At 43.5% G+C, this 20,024-nt stretch overlaps 1 protein-coding gene across 6 annotated transcripts in view; it reads right to left on the reverse strand.

Annotated features, from left to right (window-relative positions):
* The window catches only part of rap1gapb (RAP1 GTPase activating protein b), a 67,999-nt gene that overhangs the window by 13,009 nt on the left and 34,966 nt on the right, over positions 1 to 20,024 (reverse strand). For 4 of the 6 annotated variants that reach the window (XM_053431651.1, XM_053431624.1, XM_053431607.1 and 1 more), the window contains 10 exons: positions 12,327 to 12,362; positions 10,208 to 10,255; positions 8,043 to 8,081; positions 7,751 to 7,936; positions 7,120 to 7,223; positions 4,672 to 4,750; positions 4,499 to 4,552; positions 4,312 to 4,395; positions 4,118 to 4,218; positions 3,682 to 3,811 (listed from right to left, as the gene is read on the reverse strand). In XM_053431651.1, the coding sequence (XP_053287626.1) occupies positions 3,682 to 3,811; positions 4,118 to 4,218; positions 4,312 to 4,395; positions 4,499 to 4,552; positions 4,672 to 4,750; positions 7,120 to 7,223; positions 7,751 to 7,936; positions 8,043 to 8,081; positions 10,208 to 10,255; positions 12,327 to 12,362 (861 nt within the window). Of the gene's footprint in view, positions 1 to 3,681; positions 3,812 to 4,117; positions 4,219 to 4,311; positions 4,396 to 4,498; positions 4,553 to 4,671; positions 4,751 to 7,119; positions 7,224 to 7,750; positions 7,937 to 8,042; positions 8,082 to 10,207; positions 10,256 to 12,326; positions 12,363 to 14,796; positions 15,184 to 20,024 lie in introns of those variants that run through there. The other 2 variants (XM_053431633.1, XM_053431615.1) reach the window with 2 other exon arrangements.

The following is a 20,024-nucleotide window of genomic DNA, read 5'->3' on the forward strand; positions in this document are numbered from 1 at the left end:
AGGTATATACGGACACATAGGCCAAAAATCTACTCCCAAGGAGCAGTGGGTGGAATTTATAAGGATCTCTTTGCAAAAATGGGATATAATACTCATATCTAAGTTATAATAACTGTGCAACGACCCTTAATCTTTAGCTTCAAGTTAGGTATGAACAAGCTAGAATAATTAAGGGTTTCAGATGTGTTGGTGGTGTGTAAGCTTAAGAAATCTAAATACCAGTACATTGCAGAGCGGCTGCTTTTCCCTCGTTGCCAAGAAGCTTAAAGTTGGCGAAAGGAAACTTACTGAAGGACAGAGAGACTGTGCCCGAGCATCGAGTTTTCATCCACTTAATATCTTTTAAATCGCCCGGTATTGCCAAGCATTAGGGGCACCTTCTTTTTTTAAATCAATTTTAAATCTATATTGTCACGACTACGTTTAGCAGGGCAATTTAAAGCAGGCTCCCATGAACATCAGGGAAGATGTGACTGAAAAACCATCTCACTAGCAATAACTGGGATGACATTTAATAGAGCGCAGACCTGCACCCAGACCCCGACAGTCCGCTTATATTTAATCAAGCTGCACCAAATTGCACACACTTATAGAAATCAGTCTCTTCAATGTGGCTGATTTATTTCATCAAGACCCATGAATTATTCCCCAGGAAATCAGTGAAAATGTAAATAAATGCTAATTTCGACAATGTTGACGTGTTAAAGAAAGCGATGAAAACATTTCCTCGATCCGCCCCCTGATATGGAGCTGCACCAAAAATGTAATGGGTTCTTCCCTGACCCATTCCTGCCCCGTCCTCCCAGTTAAGTCACAATTTGTCCAAAGGGTTTTGTGTCACCTTGGTCACAAACAAACTAACCAACAAACAAACGGACAACTTTGAACAGCATCTCTTTGTCAGAAGTAAATATCTGTAAGGAGAGATTTACAGTGGTCGGGGTGGATTTCACATTTGAGACAATGTGCCATAAATGCTTTCCCATGAGAAATGAAACTGTAAAATTACCAGTGGATATCACAATGCCCTGTTCATCCCTCCAAAACGTTTCTTATCACGAGGACGCTGTGACCTAAATCCCTCCACAGCATGCAAGTCACAGGAGATCCATCTGATTCTGCAGATACAGTTTGGTGGTAAACAGAAATCCCTGATAAATATACCCAGTGCAGACGTTGGCAGTATTCTCCATCAGACTCAGTAAAGAAGCCTGATCACATTTGACAGTGTCTCTGCAGCAGCATGTGTTGATAACCCTGCGTCAGCCACCAGGAAGTTTACCACAGTAAAGTGCAGGCTGTTAGCTAAACCACTTCACACCAGGTTGAGCTGCTGCTGCTATAAAATGTCTAAAGAGAAGAACAATCGTGTGCAAACATTTATTCTGGGATTTATAGACGATTCTTTTGCAGGAAGAATTGACACCACGGCATCTCTAACCAGTCCATCTGTTTACATGAGAACAATCAACCATCTGTTTCAGGCTCCGGTGAGTTTTTATTGTTTGCTGAAGTCGTATCAGCCAGACATAAATTCCTGAGTAGAAAATAAAAATGTTTTACATCGCTCAAAGGGTAAGAGAGTGACGCATCCGTTTATTTTTCCAAAATCTGCGAATGTCTCAGAATTTAACACTGGCTCAGAAAATGTTTTTAAAAAAGCTTTGTATTTCTGATTGGAGCACTTATAAACAAATCATCTTGATACAAAATTATTCTTATTGGCGAATACAAAGATCAAACTGACATGATTGACATAAATGAAAAAGAAAATTCAGACCTTTGTCCAAACCAGACGATTTTTCTGTAACAATTCTGGTCATTTTATGCAAATATTTAGCAAAACTCACTTTTCCCTCTGCGTTCTTCCCTCTTGTCAACATGCAAAAGATGTTTTTCACTCAAACTTATTTTTACAAACGACTTTCAAACAGCAGGTTCTCAAAAACTCCGGTTTCTTTGAATCCGAGTTTCGGAAACGATGATGTCACAGCTAACTTCGCCCACGCCCACTGTTGCTTTGTGTAATAAGTACAAGCTAGAAACAACAACAACAACATCAACGGAAGCTATATATGGTTTTCTCTAAGTTTGGTTATCACGACTCAGTCTAATTATAAAGCTGTAGCTAAATGGAGCATCACTGTCTCACCTGATGTAAAACTTGGAGCACATTGTTCTTCTCTGGTATTCAGTGGATCGTTCAAGTATCGCCACCTACTGGCCTGGAAGGCTGGTTTGAGCATCTATCATAATTTTATGTTTTGTGAGACACTTTGTAAAAACGAAAGACAAGTGTACAGAGATTTTTTAAAAAGTGGAGGGGAAGATTTCCTTTAAATCAACAGGCACCCTCTTGGAGACGAGGCGTGCATCACTCAAGCTCATTAGGTGCCAGCTTTAGTATTTACTTACACAGAGGCTGTCAGACGCCCGACAGCTGAAACACATTCATTCAGACGCTTGACATCTGGCAATGAAGTACAGGCTACATCCTCAAATCAGATCTGACGACATTAATGCTGCACCTTCTCTCTTTCTGAAGTCCTGCTGCAGCACTATGGGGGAGCTACGCCTCATCGATCATATCATGTCGCTGCGGGTTAAGTTCCCCTGTTTTCTCCTCATGCACATGGACCATCTGTGCAGCGTTACTGTGTTAACAATGTTGCACACACTCTTAGAGACAGTGACGAGCAGCTAAGGACTAATGTCGCCCAATCCGACAAGGCATCACAGAGATGGAGGTTCCCAGGCAAACAAACAGAGGAGAAAACTCAAAAGTCACGAGAGAACATCGCGGCGCCGGAGGAATTTGTAAATGTCACAGATTGATTTGTTTCTCTACGACAGCAGCGAACCTGCCAAACCTGAATAAATGCTCAGCAAGTGTGTACTGCAGCGGTAAAACCCAAAAGGCTGAAAGAATAGTTAGACACCAGCTGCTTTCAGACCTGTCCTGGCTGTATAAGGTGCTATATAAATAAACTATATTATTATTATTGTACGTGAAGCCTCAAACTACTATACAGGGAGAAATAGACGATAGATTCTTGGCTGAGAATTACATGATGAGGATCGATTCCACTTCTATGTCTCTACCACATTAACATGAAATGAACAGACCACAGCACGTTAGCTCAGCTTGGCAGAAAAGACTGGAAATCAATTTTTGTATGGAATAAACAAATGAGATGGTAATTAGGGAGATTTATTTTGCCACTGGGGCAGATTTTGTTTGCTACAGAGCCAGAGACTGTTTCCTTCCTTTTTCCAGGCTTCCTGTTGGAGTCTGAGCTAATCACCCGCTGGCTGGCGCTACAGATTTATTGTTCCCGACACGAGAGTGGGTTTATCTCTTCATTCTGGCGGTAAAGTTATCAAGTGAGTTTCCAAAAAACATCAAACTGTTGCTTCAACTACTTTTAAGACTTTATCGCTTTTTGTTTTCCGTTCCCCCAGAATGAGGCTAATTACAGATTAAAACAATTCATCTTGCTTCCTCAACTTTAAAAGAATTCAAATTGAGGATGTCACAGCCTCCGACCCACGAGCTGCTGCTGCTGCTGCAATCAAACACATGATGGTGTCACGAGGAGAGGCCTTCGCAAATCAATCAGTCGAGGATATTGAGAACTGCTCTGGAAAGTCAAATGAGTTTCTGTGATGATGGATCTGTACCTGCTGCGAGTCTCCCTCCGTGTACGGCAGCTTGGTGGACACGTGGAACATAATCTCCTTATTATGGAAGTTTGTGTAGATGGATTCTGTGCCCGTCTGCCCGTGAGCGACATCCAGCCCCCCTCGGAACCTGGGGAGGAAAGGGAGGAGGAGAGTGAAGGGAAGAAGGAAGTGAAGAAACAGGCGAGGAGAGGCCCGGGCCATCCACGCTTGTCCATCATTGAGAAAACACCACCGGGCACTTCTTCTGCCAACTCAGTCACAAAGTTGGAACCACTACAAATATCATTTTTCACGGATTCATTCAAAACTTAACTCGGATCAATAGCAAAGAGACGAGTGGCCTTCTTCTGGCAGGCTGAGTGCTATAATGAGAACTAACCCTAAAGTGCTGAAAGGTTCCGCTGGAGGAAATCGAAATGTAAAGTGTACAAACCCTTTGAAGTCGTGAAGCTCAATCTTGTGGCCCAGGAACTCCAAGAACTCCACAAAGGCCGGACTTTCATCCATGTTCCCGAACAGCTCCTCCTCCGATGTCTGCAAGGACCGGGGAAAGTGCATTTCCATGACTCCGTGACATACGACTCAACAGAAAAGACTAGCAGCGTTCTCTCTTTGAGGCGCACCCACCTGGCCGAACTTCTGATAAATAACTCCGAACTTGAAGTTGTTGCTGATCACGTGCTCATCAAAGGTGACGATGAGCCTTGACGCCTGAGGAGGAGAAGACAAGAGGTTTAAGGTCGGATTCATGGAGCTGTAGAGTTGGTGCAAGTGAAATCTCAGGTACAAGTCACGATGAGGAACCAGTGCCTACCTTCGGGTAGAGGACGGGGTAGAACCGGTCCACGTTAACTTCTTCACAAACAAGCTGCAAGTGGAAAAACACATTGAGCATCATTAGATTTGTTAAATATATGCTGACATAGTGAAATAGTGTCTTTAATAAATACAGCAGATTTTAAGTTAGAGCTGATAACAACTGCCTACCTTGGCCATCTGAACAACATTGGGGAACTCGGTAAGGCAGGAGATGGGAATAACATCGTGGTAGGTTTTTAGCTTTGTGCTGAAAAGAAAATTTTGAAAAGTCAAAGTTCTCTTCCCTAACGCGAAAGGATCCTTGGGCTTGAATGCTTCTCCTCTTTGTTGCTCGGCCTTCATGCGAGTGATTCGCACATTCAAAGGAGACCTCTCCACTACACGCTGTGCGGAGCCGGGTGTGTGTAATGGTCTTGACACCTGATGTGTCCGAGACAAGATTGCCAGGGAGGAGGCTGAACGGCTCCGTAATTTCTCTTATGTAAGAGGTCACTGCTCTGTCGGAGGGCTAAGATAAACACCACCAAGAGAACTGTGTCTTCAGAAAATCTGAGCTACTTATGGCGGCTCACATTCACAGTGCAATAGTTCAACATCTGGACAAATATTCATATTCAATTATATTTGTAAAGCGACAAATCACATTATCTCAAGCCTCTTTACAGAGTGAGGTCGAGACTTTACAATATTATACGGATACTAGTGGCCCTTAGTTTTGAATCATGTTGAGTTGAAGCCTGATACTTAAGCATCAGACGTCACAACACATCATTATTTCTTTGTACGATTTGACACCAAAGCGTAAATGGTAAATGGTATTGTATTTATAAAGCTCTTTTGTAGTCTTGATGACCACTCAAAGCGATTTACAGCTCAGTTTTATATTAACCCATTCACACACACATTCATACAGTGCATCTATTCGCAGCACTTTGTTATTCTATGGATCCACCCTCTGGAGCCTTTGTTTCTCAGAGATAGAAGAACCAGTTTGTCGACCCCCCTGAATTGACACAATATGTGTGTGTGTGTGTGTGTTTGTGTGTGTTTATGAGCGGAAAGCAGGTGCAGCAACAGCGATAAAGGAGACTGAGACTTGTCAAACAGTCAATTTGCACTAACAGCCTGTGATTCTATACTGAAGAAAATAAGAGTTGGCACAAAGATATAATTTTCTATCATTCAGGTCTTTCTCTGTGACCCTGAGAGGATGAGCGGTGCAGGTAATGGATGGTTGAATGGAGGAAGGTCTCTTTAAATATGAACCGAGAGTCCTCGCCAGTGACTACACCAGCTGAGGTGACGGGGTTTGACCTGGATGACGGAGTGACCGTGGGTGGCGCCCACGCAGCGCACGACATCACTGTGTGAAAAGATAAAAGTGGAGGGCCGAGCGCCTGCTACCTTACTACACTCAACCACTCTGCAGCTCCATTAACAAACAGGGACTGCAGCTATTAAAAAATCTGGAGTGGAGTCTCTCAGGTGCTAAAATTAATTCACAGGTTTTGTGTGGTACGTTGTGTTCTATGCCTCCCCCCCCCCCCCCCCCCCCCCCCCCTCCTCGTCTGTCTCTAGCAGAGTGTGAAGGTGTGGAGGATTTCAGCGAGTGAGTTCTGATGGTGGGTGGTTGGCCAAAACAGACCCGGCTTGTACAACAGAGAGGAGCGGTGGGCTGATGGTTGAATAATTTGTGGAACAGTTTCTCAGAGTCAACATCTATACAGAGAGCTCAGGGCACGGACATATATATATATATATATATATGAATGATGTATATAGGTGAGTCACGTAGCATCGCTCGTTATATGTGGGCATTGAGGTACAGGATGTGATGCACATGGAAGTCCGTTTTAGGGTCTATAGCAGAGTCCTGTGTGAGAAATCATCCAACCGAACTGGACCCACAATTATCTCCAGTTCAAATCTGGACCCATTAAAACACCAGTGCCCCTGAAACTAACAGTGTGTTCCCTCCATAATGACGATCCTACCTTCGGGCTGTCGAAAGCTAATAGTAGTAGCTAAGCCACAGAGAGCTTATTTACCACTGGCTACTCTTGTCTTTATATGAATCCATTCTGATGTACCAGTTCGTTACTGGAGTGGATATCTCACCCACTGGAGCAGCGTAGACCAGGTCAGGTCTTATAAAACAAGTAAAACAAATTTCACAAAATTCTGTGACTGAACCAAATCATTTTGCAGAAAAGATGTTAGAACTTTCACAAAAGCTTCTACAAACGTTTGATGTCATGTTTAATTGAAGATGAATTAGATGTGGAATTATGGTTCAACCTCTGACAGCGGCGGCAGGCCTTTCCACTGAGCCGCCTATTCATAACATTTCTAATTCATCACTGAAGCAACATTGAGAATAGAGTCATTTTTTCTCAACCTAATGCAATCCTTAGCACCGGAGATAAAAAAAGCGGTCATGTGTGCAAATACGATTTACATGGAGTGATTCAGAGGGTAAATGCTAAATAAATGACTGCATTACACAGAAGCCAGGATGGAGTCAAATATAGAATAGAGGAATGATTGAAAAGGAAAACAGAATAAATGCAAATGAGAGAGAGAACAGGTCAGAGATAAAGAAAATGGGAAATGTACCGAAGCATCAAGCGCAGATGCTCTTGATCCCCAATGACATCATACTTCATGGAAAAGACCAAGTGGCCCAGGGCAGCGTCCATGGTGTAGTAATTAAAGTGTTCCTGGGGGCAGAGGAGCAGAAGAAACGTTCATGCACAAACAAATCCGGACACGATAATTAAAAATACAATGCTGCATTGAGGTGGAGCGGCTGAAGGGAGAAACAGGAATGTGGCTGAAGGAAGGCTGTGAAACAAGCTCCATTATAATGTATATGTAATGGATGCAGTAGATTTACAGATTGGAGCCAATCCCAGTAGACAGTGGGCTCTTGAACTGGTCGCCAGTCCATCACAGACCCAACATACAGCCAACTATCAGGCAATTTAGATACTCTAATTAACCGGCTTGTCTTTGGACTGTGAGGGGAAGCTGGACAAAAGCTGTGTAAGCCTGGGAGAACGTGCAGAACCTACACAGAAGGGTTCAAACCTCGAACCTTCTGGTGGTGAGGCAGCAGTGCTAACCTCTCTACCACCATGCCGTCCAGGAAGAGTTGTTTTTGGGGAACACACGTGCCTAAGAGTTGTTCTGGTAGATAACACACAAACAAATGACCCAGCAGACAATCAGGTTTCCCCCTCCTCACCTTGCCCATGAAATGTTTCCTGTAGATCTTGGCGGTGCTGTTGGTCTCCAGTTTGATGTGGGTGGAGGGACAGGGAGGTTGCTCAGCCTCCGGTGCTTCTTTGGGCTCATGATTGTTTCCCTCGATCCAGTAGCCTCCGAACTGTGGCAGCAGGATGAGTGGGAAAGGGCTGCAGCGACCCAGAACCTGACCACGAGGGACAATATGGATGTTGAGAAAGAAAACTAATAGTCAGCACTGCATTGCTTTCATTATTCCAGAACACCCGTTTAAACATCTATAAGGTGTCTACCTCATGGACGCTGGGATAAGGGATATAGTCCTCTTCTGTCTGCAGGGAGGGAAAGAAATATGAGTCAACTTGGCAAACATTCAGTTTGAGCTTCTTGTCGTAAACTAACAATGAGCATTAAAAGGTCCAGTTGGTATGATTTAGTGGAGCCTGGTGGGGAAGTTGCATAATGTGTACATATCGGGTTTGGTTTGTGCATCGTGGTCTAACAGGTCTAGAAGTTAAATAAAGTGTCATTGGTCAAGCGTGACCTCGCTACTGTGGCTCCAACCCCCCCGACCACGACTGTGGCTCTTCTGGTTAGATGGTGTCATGAGGGTCAGAGAGATTTTGGTTTCATTTCTGGATTGTTGGGGGAAGTGAACACGTATTTACAGTTTATTCTAGAAACATGGACTCTGCAACATGGTGGATTCCATGGAAGAGGACCTGCTGTCGATGTGGAATGTCGAGGTGTCACGCTCAGGTAATCACAAGACATGGATTCTTAGTTACAGGTATGTACACACTAATAAAAACATTATAGTGAATATAAATTGACTTTCTGCTGATAAATCCCCTTTTCTAGAGTAGCAAACATGCAAACATGACAGAGGCCACCATGGAAATATCTGATGTTCCTCCATTTCCCACTATATTCATATACTTTACATATAACTACCAAAACCTCTTGGTATGTTAATAAAACATGAATAAAGCAACCTGCTTACTGCTGGATTTGAATGTGTTGGTGTGAGAGGAGCCAACAGGCAGCTAATGCATGCAGGACTTTCTTTTTAACACATCAGTGGTCATCACACAATGACAAATATTTCTCATTTAACTCTCTGATAATTCTATTTAGTTGCAGTGGAATTAATCTGTGATGCTCGCTGCACTCCAGAAGCCATTTTGTGATATCAGCCTGCAATTTCAGTTTTTTTTGCGAGCCCACTTTCTCCCCTCAATTTCAGATAGGCGATATTCTCCATTACCCCCCAGATTGCATTTGAACGTCCCCAGCAGAGCAGAACCGGACCTGTTGCATTTCAGAGAGCAAGAGAGAAAGCTTCGTTTTTATATTCAACTAAGTTTAGTCACAGTTCTTTTAGCACTATATGATCCTGTACTTCTGGCATACAGCTGCCATGGAGGAGGCACTAAATGTCAGAGTGATGAGGACTAATTTCCTGACATTTCATTTCGACCTTATGGAGAAAATGTCAGATGATCAGCAAAGTCAATATTGTGCCCAATATTTATTGAGATATTTCAGACCCGGAGACGCTATCGTGACTAAAAACTGGCATTTGGAAAATGGTTCATTTAAAAACCCACTCACCACTGTCGCTGCATTATGTTGTCAAGAGGTGTTCAGTTATTTACAGGACATGTTCATTAACTGCTTCCTGACACAATAATGTTTCAAATAATAATTTAGATATAGTGTGAGATGTAAACTGTCATGGTTCCACATAATTGATTGTATTCAAGATGGACTAAAGGACAAATTCCCAAAAACGAGGCAACATCATCTTAATCGCCCCCTGCTGGCTGGGTGGAGTATAGGTCATAAACCTGTCTCCTCCATGTTAGTCGATGCTACACGGACCAAACAAAAAAGTTAAAATACACGTCGAATAATCTTTTCTCCAAGATGTTTCTGTTCTTTACGGAGGTTCTTATTAAAAACCCTTATTCTGGATATTTTTGATTCATTTTTGTGCAACAGGAGACGCATCATCTATGTTTACGTAAAGTCTATGGTCCACAGCAGTTGGCCACTTATTGATAGCTAACACGCTGAATGTTATATTTTTAATCATTCATGACAACTGAAGTGCAGAACCTTCCGAACACCATGTGGTCAAACAGCCATTATATATATATGAGTATTTACCTCAAACACTGATTATACACACAACCTGTAGTTTGAGCCAAACCCCAACAGTTCCATATTTTTCTTTCTGATGATTACGATCTACTGGGTGGTCTTCCTGACTTTCAGTCTAAGTAACGGACAGCAGTGGATATTTCAGTCCTAGTCCCCCTTCCAGCTCCTAACCCAGCTTGCGAGCACCCTAGAGCCTGTCTGACGGCTGATAAGGAAAAGGTTTAGGACTTTCCCATTATAGATGCATTACCAGACTGCGCTCTGTGAGGAGATCTGACGATTTGAGACTCACCTTGAGGGGCGGGGGGAGGCTGCATCTCTGCTCATCCATTCTGAAACCCTGTTGAGAGAAAGAAAACGATATGACACTGATGGAACAAGGTGAAATATCTACTAAACACCGCCTCGTGTGTGAGAAGATACACAAACACTCATTTTTCATTGTCGAGGTTAGAGATATTTCTTGCGCAGTGCGAGATACTTCTTGGTGATAGTAATTCATGTTTTCATAAAAGAAGCTCAATCACCAGAGAGGAAGTAAAGAGGAGAGAGAGACGACAGTGCAGTGACAAAGATAAAGAGAAGTGGATGAGAACACAGGAGTCGGTTCCCACGAACCACAATACAACCATGATTCCACTTCAGGCCCCCAAGGCTTCCATCTGTTCTATATCTGTTCTAACTCTGCTGACTCGTTAGGACCGAGAGATGGTTAACAAAGGATCCCTGATCAGTCGCCATATGCGTAAAATAACCCGCAGCAAGAATGTGAAACGTATCCGATTTAATGCATTTTTTCTTTCTTCTTTTTTTTTAAAGGTCTAAGGGAGATGATGAGGAAATTGGAAATGCTTTCATCAAGTTCATTCTTTGAAGACAGCTCCACTCTGATTCTGTTTCTCTTTCCCTTCCTCATTGCTCTGGAGAACATGCATCACTAATCATAAAATGAAAATCACCACAGCTCAGACAGTTTGCTCTTGTGTTGTTCCGGTGCTAAACAACCAAGAGTAAACAAAACAAATAAGGTTTAAAGCTGCTAAAATATCACAGTGATTCTTGAGAAGCTCCTGATGTTTGAAACGAGTGCATGAGCAGTAGGAACCATGTCTTCTGGTCTAAACATCAAGACCCTCACAAGCTCGATGGCTCCACAACTTCAGAAAGTTTTTTCCAACTGCTAAATAATATGTTCATGGCCCTTTCAACAATATATCAATGCTTCCACCCAGGGCCGGGTCTAGGCAGGGGCAAGAGGGGGCCTGGCCCCCTCAAATAAATGTTGTGCCCCCTCAAACTAAATAGGGTTAGGGTTAGGGTTAGGCACAATGCCCCCTCAAGATTTGTGGCTGCCCCCTCATACATGCCTGTCTAGACCCGGCCCTGCTTCCACCAAAAGCTGCTTTCAGGCAGGCGCTGTACTCTCAACCTTTTCCTGAAAGTTTAAAGAGGGGCCTTCATGTGAGAACGTGAATGTGGATATTTATAAAATGTACGGAAAATGAATTAACGAATACACAATAGACTAATTAGATTATGTTTCCAGTGTTTTGGGATCATGATGAAGTCCGACACAGCAATGCAACAGCTAATAGATCACTTTCATTTAAGCTGGTAATCCTGGAAAAGCTTTTAAGAGCAGGCTACACTACATGTATCAGATTCATCACATCTCAGCCCATCAGCCCTTTAATCAAAGTTATCACTTTATTTGGTCTAAATGAAGTGATTGGCCACGTTTATATTTTTTCAGCCGACTTTTACTGTTGATGGCTTTCGGGATGTGAGGAGAGCTTCAATAAGTAAGAGAAAAATTGTTTCAGACACAACTTATCAATCCTACCTTAAAGTTGTCTCCACTATGTACAGTACAGGTACATGCATGAAATGAAAAACACCTTTTGTCTTTGTAGAGACATCCTACTCTACATCAAACAATATTTAAAAAAGGGACTTTGTTATGATCCAGTTAAAGAAGATGCCTGTGGGGATCAAAGTCTGCGATGATGATGTTGATCTCTTAACTGTCTCAATCAAAAAATCAACTCTTCTCGCGTTAATTTACAAAAACAAAAGCTCATTCTCACAAATCCACCTCAACATATGGGAAAAAAAATTACCTAAAACACAACATTTCACACATCTGGTGACAGAAAAGAAAAAACGACCTGGTTGAGGAGACCCAACACAAAGGCTCTGCTCAGCACATTCAGAAGCATACGGTCTGTAAAGGCAGCCTGAGGGCGTCACTGCTGCAGAGACACATGGACACACACGTATAAGGAGAGTGACAGAGTTGTGATCTGAAAATAGAAGGAAATGGAAAGTTTTGTGCAGGAGGACGGCGTTTGATTAGAGCGAGTTCGGGCGGTGGGGAGAAGAAGGCGGATCCAGGAGGCCGATCACTGTACCTGCATCCTCTCGATCATGGCAAACAGGTCCGAGCTCTGGTGGAGAGAGTTGACACAGATCCACACAGGGACATGGGTTTGATGGTTTGCGGAGACAAAGCAAAGTGTGGATGTGCTTTCCCTTCACTCATCCTCCAACACCGCTCACTAAGAAAAGCTGGCGGTGCCGAAAACCTCGTGGTGGAATCTCAGAAGTCCCAATTCCATTTATCACTATGACAGCGCCGCCTCCCCCCCCCACAGCCCCCACCCCACTTGACCTCACTCTCACTGAAGCTCCATTCAACGCCAGGAGAATCGTTCCTCCACACTTAAGGACAAACACGGTGCAACTCTTCTGGGAAACAAAACAAGCCTCGGAGCTCCACGGTGCTTTTTATCTGTTGCTGCAGGCGACAGCTCATCTGACTGGAAATCACTGTGGTTGTGGCTTCCAACACAACACACACAAACACACACACACACACACATAAAAACACACAGTCATGTTAGTGTGTGAAGGAGATATATTGAACCTATAAAGGAAATACCGATCGTAAACATGAACTCACATGAATGGTCTGAGAAGTGTTTCCTGTTGTGGTTTAATCTGCCTCCCGGGGGTTTTGTGATGTCATTGCTGCTCATTAGACTAAAGGGATTAATCCAGCTCCTTGATTCATAAACACACCTGAACCATGTACGACTACAGAACATAAACACCTTCCGAATGGCTTCCAACAGAATTTTATTGTACTGGTTCAGAGAAAATAAAGTTATATCATCAGTAAAGGGACTAGCACAATTACTGGTTTGCAATTTGTCTGCCTCTGCTCACTGGTGTAGCTGCGGGGACCATGGGCCTCCTTCTGTTCGAGTAATGGTGTTAAGCAATGGCCAGATAAGTGTTTTAGCAGAACATTGCAATGTCACAGTGAAGTGACTTTTGGATATGAAAATGTTATCGCTTCATCTTTTTGGTTAAATTGAATCTCTGCCTGGAAATGTGGCATAAGTTTAGGCATTTACTCTTGAGTTATTACCCCGAAATGGTGTTTTGTGACACAGCAGTGACCCTCGCCATCTGACCACCATATCGAATCTGTTCATCTTCGAGTCAAAGTGGCATTTCTGTGTTTAAATATTACTAGAAATTCCCTCAAGGCGTTCCTGAGATGTTGGGATGGAGGCTTGTGCCCGGCTTAGTGCCTCCGGCCACATCTGTCACTTGTGGCATAACAAACAGAGCCTTCTCCTTGTTAGTGAATGGAATATGAACCAAGCTAAAAATTCAAAGGACACATTCAATACATTTTTTTTCAAAAATATGGTTCCTACCATTATAGGAATCACAGCAATGTTTGTGTAAGTGGAAATTAATTTTGGGCAGCAGGGAATATGGGCCCAGTCTCTCCTCTGTTCCTGAGTAATGTTATTAAACAAAGTATTTTACTAATTAACTTTTAAATTATGCAGTTTTGAATATGTGGGTATAAATGTTTATCAGTTCATCATTATTTTCCAATTACAGATTGGCCTGGACATTTTTCCTGATTAGCACATTCCCTCTTGTGTTATGACCAAAGAATGTGTTTTGAGTATTTGATGGAAATTCCCTCAATGCGTTCCTGAGATATTACGGACGACCTGAAAACACAATGCCTCCAGCGACGGCATTAACACACCCTGAGGCCTGCTTGTGTTATCTGCACAGGCCAGGATTGGGATTCTGAGCAGAGCCAACCTGGGATGAAGGGGGGGGGGGGGGGGGGGGATGGCAGCAGCCCTGCAGGCGCTGCTTGTTGTGGGGCGAGCCCTCTGTTCACCATGTAACAGAAGTGGACTGAAGTGCCAGGCTGATGTTTCCACATGACAGCTTGAATTTACTGGAGGGGCACTGCGGGGCTCGCTAAACACACACACACACACACACACACACACACACACACACACTCCCATGCACACACACAGACCCAGGAAAGCATACACATACATTTTCATGCATGCACTAAAACCTAGTTGTAAACCTACACATATCACCACCCACACAAACACACAACCACACCTGACCCTGACCTCGTAAAGCCGAGGGTGCAGCCTGGGTCCATTGTTGCATGTGAAAGCAAACAGTGCCATATGATAGTCGGGGACATATTGCGCTTCTCACTGCAAAGCAAACATCCACAAACACTGTCCCACGCGAAAACCAGATTATCAGTGAACCACGAGGACTCCACAGTAACATCACAGAACCTCTCCCGGAGCCGAGGACTATGTGCTGGACAGTGGAGGTGCTGCAGAACATGACCCGTGTCTTCCAGTGTGTTCTCACAAAAAATAGCATCAGTCAATTATTTGCTTTCATCAGATTCTATAGCCGACACGGTGTAAACAAATATCTGTCCCTGAGCCTCCTGAAGATTTAAACACACAACAATAACTGGAGCGACAAGAATCACTCACTCCATGAAAAGTAAACAACAAAACTCACGTCACTGTGGCACCGTCTGTTGCGTAAAGGCTCAGTGGGGGGGCGGCTGGGCAGCGCCCCCAGTAAGTCATCCTTAGCTGCCCTGAGATCAGTCATCGCTCCACAAGTGAGGACGCGTCAACCACAAGGAGGAAGGTGAGAGCGACCGCGACACCTCACACCGACCGACTGACGCTCGGGCAATTAAAACCAAGAGAGACTGGACAGCTGTCTGTCATAATCCATACATCTCTATGTGTAAGTAGAGGCATGTGCTGAAATGTGAGAATATCAATTCTCCTCCTTCCTCTTTTCACACACTCCACCCCGTCATATACACACACACACACACACAAACACACACTCACACACACACACACAATGTTTCTCCCCTCCCTGCACAACTATCTTCTCTTTTGAATGCAAACACACACTCTGACATGTGGACACACACACACACACACACTCGCACACAAAGTTCTCTTTTTCGTTATACCACAATATGAGACTTTTCTCTTCCTCTTTTTCTTTCATGATCTGTTTCTCAAGCCTCCACATACACAAACAGGGAGGCAGCCATTAACATGAAAAACAGGGTCAGTGTTGACATTTCTTCTTCTCTGGTGATAAATCACAACCCAAGACATTTCCATAACGTTTACAGTCTATGTTTCCCCGTGTGGAGAAGTAGGTTAATTACACCTGCAGAGCTCAACACTTATTGTTAAGGCCTGATTAAGACATGAGTTTCGTTTTCTGTACAAGAAAATCTAACTAATTTAATTTTAATCCCTGCTGTTTTTACAACCAGAGCTTCATGGAGCTGGAAAAAATGCTAAATAGAGATTTTGATTGTCAGCCATAATATTTTAATCATCCAAAGTAGACTGAGCAGAAACTACGAGATTGTGAAACTGGGTTTTATGCCCCTGTAGAAGAGTTCATATGAGATAAACTGAATTTCTAAGTTTTATTTGCGATGAAGTAGCACACAACCCAAAATCTGCGAAAATCATTTTGGCTTTGATCTGCTATGATTGTATTGGTCAGCGTTACTGTACTAGGTTATGAAACTTTAGCTTCATACGCATAACAGATATGAATCACAATGTATAGCAACACTATGTTAACAACAAGGTTAAATTCAAAAAAGAAACTTGCTGGAAGTCTTTTGGAAAGGGATCAATCAACATTTTATTTTTGTTTTTATTATGTGCACAGTCAAACACCTGCATTTTTTTATTGGTGTAGCTGTTCGGCCGGGTTCTACACTTAAAACTCGATTTTCTGAAACATCAATAGGAAAAATTAATTGGAAATTTACTTCTCGGTGCTCACCGTTCTGCCAGATAACAGGAAGTTAAGTAAACGAGTGGAGGCTCTGCATGGTAATGCATCGGGCTCTTTTCATCGTGTCCTTGGTCAGAACACAACAACGTGACAGCTCCATGTGTTATCTCATCCACTGAGGGGAGATAGGCGAGACGAGGCAGCAGCCCGGCTCCCTGCCTGTGCAGACGCCACAGCCTAATGGACGACTACACCGACCTCGGCACCTCATCTGTGCATAGTCAAGAGCGGATATGACAGGAGAGCACAGGGGACAGTGGGAGAGGAAGAGGAGGATGGATACAAAAAAAAAAAAACGAGGGAAAGAACAACAGGATGAAAGGAGAGCTCTCGTTCTGTGAAAGTGTTTTTCTGTGCAGCTCCATCAGCCGCACTTCCAGCATCAGATATCAACAAACATTGACCTACTTCTTAAGAAAGAAAAAAAAAAGAGACACTGCTGAATTGTCAACGGGACTGATTCCACCCATGTACGTTAAACGTTTTTCATTTCAGATAAGCAAGGCGAGCGAACCCCCCTCCATTGATTTCCTTTGGGGGAAAAATCAATGGGAAGAACACACGAGGAGGAGAGGTTACATGGTTTGTATGCAACGTGCACAGAAGATGGATTTTATGTTGACAGGGGAGACGTTCGGGAGTGTGTTACTGCACCAGAGCGGGACCGCTGTTTAAAACCCTGCCTCATACCCAGGTTCCATTTTTATAACGGCCTGTCTTTCTGTTGACTTTGCCCCGGACTGGCTTCAGCTGAATGCCAGAGTGGGACTCAAGAAGACAGGTGAATACTAATGCTCCAGATAATCACGTTCAAATGTCACATGATGTCAAAATGTGACTGAGATATTAATGAACTGTTCAGATCCATGGTTTTCAGCTGTGAACCACACTGACTGCTAAGTTCTGATACAGTGTTAATTTCGTTGACGAAGACGATGACGAAATATATTCGTTAACGACCTTTTTTCCATGACGAAGACGAGACGAAGACGTAACGAAAACGAATCTTTGAAAATAAAAACTATGACGAAATCTATTTTAATTTTCGTTGACGAGACGAGACGAGACGAAAATGTTGGTGGTTGACTAAGTCACAATAATTTTTAAAACATCATCGTATCAGGCCGTCATGAAGTATCAGTAGCGGGCGAGTGAATCTGTGTGTGTGTGTGTGTGTGTGTGGCTGTGCGCTCCCAGATAGCGCTCCGGTCCGTAGCTCCGCCCCCCGCCTCGCGCACTCGCTCAGAGAGACACAGTGAAAGCAGAGCGCGTTCTCGTGGAGCAGCCTCTCAGTGACCGACTGCTTCTTAACTATGGAAACAGTGAAAACACAGAGTTTCTCTGGTCTCAGCTGGTCAGAGATCAGCGCAGCAGCTTCTTCATCAGAGCAGAAGCTGCAGTTGGTTTGTACCGATGTTCAGTTTCTGTGTCCGGCTCCAGTCTGACCTGCTCTCCCTTTTTGTTTTCACATTTAAAATTAAATATATATTTTTAAGCTATTAGGCTGCAGCTATATGTTTTTATAGAAAAGGAGTTTAATGTGGCTATTAAATGTGACTAAAACTAGACTAAAATGGAATTAGTTTTCGTCGACTAAAACTAGACTAAAATGGAATTTGTTTTCGTCGACTAAAACTAGACTAAAACTAAGAAGGATTAAAATGACTAAAAGGTGACTAAAACTAATATGCATTTTCGTCAAAAGACTAAGACTAAGACTAAATCAAAAATAGCTGCCAAAATTAACACTGTGATCTCAAATCTGTTGGGGAAAGTCGACCCGCTGCCAGACTCCAGTATGTGCTGTCATCGAATGGGACAATATGTACTGAAGAAGCCAAAAGGCCAACAAAACACACAAACAGTGCCCAGACTCACAAGTTTGATTGTGAAGTGTTTGTTCTGGACTTCTCAGACGTCACGTGACCGAGACTTCTAAGCTGCTCACGTTTCGTCTCCTGCCCTCGGAGACCGAGTGGAGCCGCCGCAGTGAAGCACCATCGCAGCTTCAATGGCTGAGGGGCTGAGAGCTACACTACTCAGAGTTGATTACCACCAATTGCAGTGTGTGTGTGTGTGTGTGTGTGTGTGTTTGTGTGTGTGTGTTTGTGTGTGCGCGCCTCTGAAAGCGACAGAGTTGAAGTGCATTAGCCGAGAGTGAGTGATTGACCAATCAACTGATTCATTGACTGACACAAAACACAGGATTTGAGTAAATAAAAACTTATACTCACAGAATTTAAAGCTGCTTTCAGACATGCACTGAACTCTGGGTAATATCCTGAAACGTTCTGATGACTTTGTCCTGAGTTTCTTGTGACTAACCCCCCAACCCCTTTGGACAGTGTCCCTATGTGCCCATGTGAGACCACAGCAGGAGATCCTCTGGAGGATAGTTTCTGACATTTGTAACTGATGTAAACAATAACAAAGATGTCAAGAGAAGTGTTGGTGACGAGGAGGAACAGTGTGATCGCAGCAGAATGAATAGATAGTTAGTTAATGGAAAGATTAGTTATATATTATATTACATGAAAATACACAACATATTGCTGAATGTATCTGTAACTTTTAATATCTCTCCCTCTTCTTTTTCTTCCTGTAATTTGACATTAAGCTTTTGGCATCTTTTTGCTGCAAGATTTTCTACCTTCTTATTCTCTTACATTTTTTTACCGGGTACGAGCAGCATTAATATCCATGAGCCATACAGCTCTGACATTTCTGCACAGTCTGCGAAGGGAAGAATAAAAGCGCTTAATTTACTCCACACACACACACAACCACACACACACACACAAACACACACACACACACACACACACACACAAAGCCCATTTCAAAAATGTTCCACAGACAAATCGCCGATGATTTGCATCCAAAGCAACATTTCCTCGCCTCCTCACTCCCCATCCTGATGTTTGGGCCTTTGCATCATGGGGTGGGGGGTGGGGGGTGGGGGGGGGGTTAAGAGGCGATGCAGTAAAACGGAAGACTAATCTTCAGAGACAGCCAATCACAGGCCACGGCAGCCCCATCGTATTCAGCCAGAGAGAATCCATCAGGGGCCATTCATCAGGTCTGGCTGCAGCAGAGACTCTACCCTGACCTTGCTGTGGCCCTTGGTGCCTGGGGGACACAGATGCCCCCCCCCCCCCATTCTATCAATGTGCCAGAAGAGCTTGGTGATTGCCACAGAGGTGAAGGTCCACAGAATGACTGCAGGGTTTCTCTGTGTGTGTGTGTGGGAGACACATGTGTTTACTCCTTACTGCCGTTACACCAACAAAGAGCGGAGATGTAGAGAGACACGGACTGCCCCCCCCCGCCCGACACAGAAAACCTCTTGATCTTTGATTAATGTCTGCCAGGCGTTTGTATGTGTGATGCAGTCTCATCACAAAAAAGTCTCATCAAGGGTAGAGAGGAAAACCTTGAACTGATAGTGAATAGTGGCTCCCTCCCTATTCATGAGCCTCCACAGCTAACAGCCTGTGAGACTCATGAAGAAGGATCTCATCTTATCACCACGGAGTATTAGAGCCAGTTAAATGGGAAAAATATGGATTCTTTAATGAGAAAAAAGTCGGAACAAGAAGAATCAAGTGAGTTGTATTTACAAGAATAAAGTCGGAAGCCTGTTATCATGAGCATTGAGTCATATTCATAGTGTCACATTCATAGATGATGAGCTGATGTCATGGGTTCCCCTTTTTCTTTTTCACTCTTCCTTCTAGTCAAAACCTCGGGTTTCATATTGAGTTCCGATTACCCACCATGCAACATGACCACCGACCGCTCACTCAATCAGATGATGAGCTGCTTTAGAATGAGGAACGTGGAGCATCTTGTCAAGTTATACTTTAGGTCTTATAAATAATGAAATGTTTGCCGGTGGT

Source organism: Pleuronectes platessa, chromosome 2 (assembly GCF_947347685.1).
Source record: "Pleuronectes platessa chromosome 2, fPlePla1.1, whole genome shotgun sequence".
Lineage (NCBI taxonomy): Eukaryota > Metazoa > Chordata > Actinopteri > Pleuronectiformes > Pleuronectidae > Pleuronectes > Pleuronectes platessa.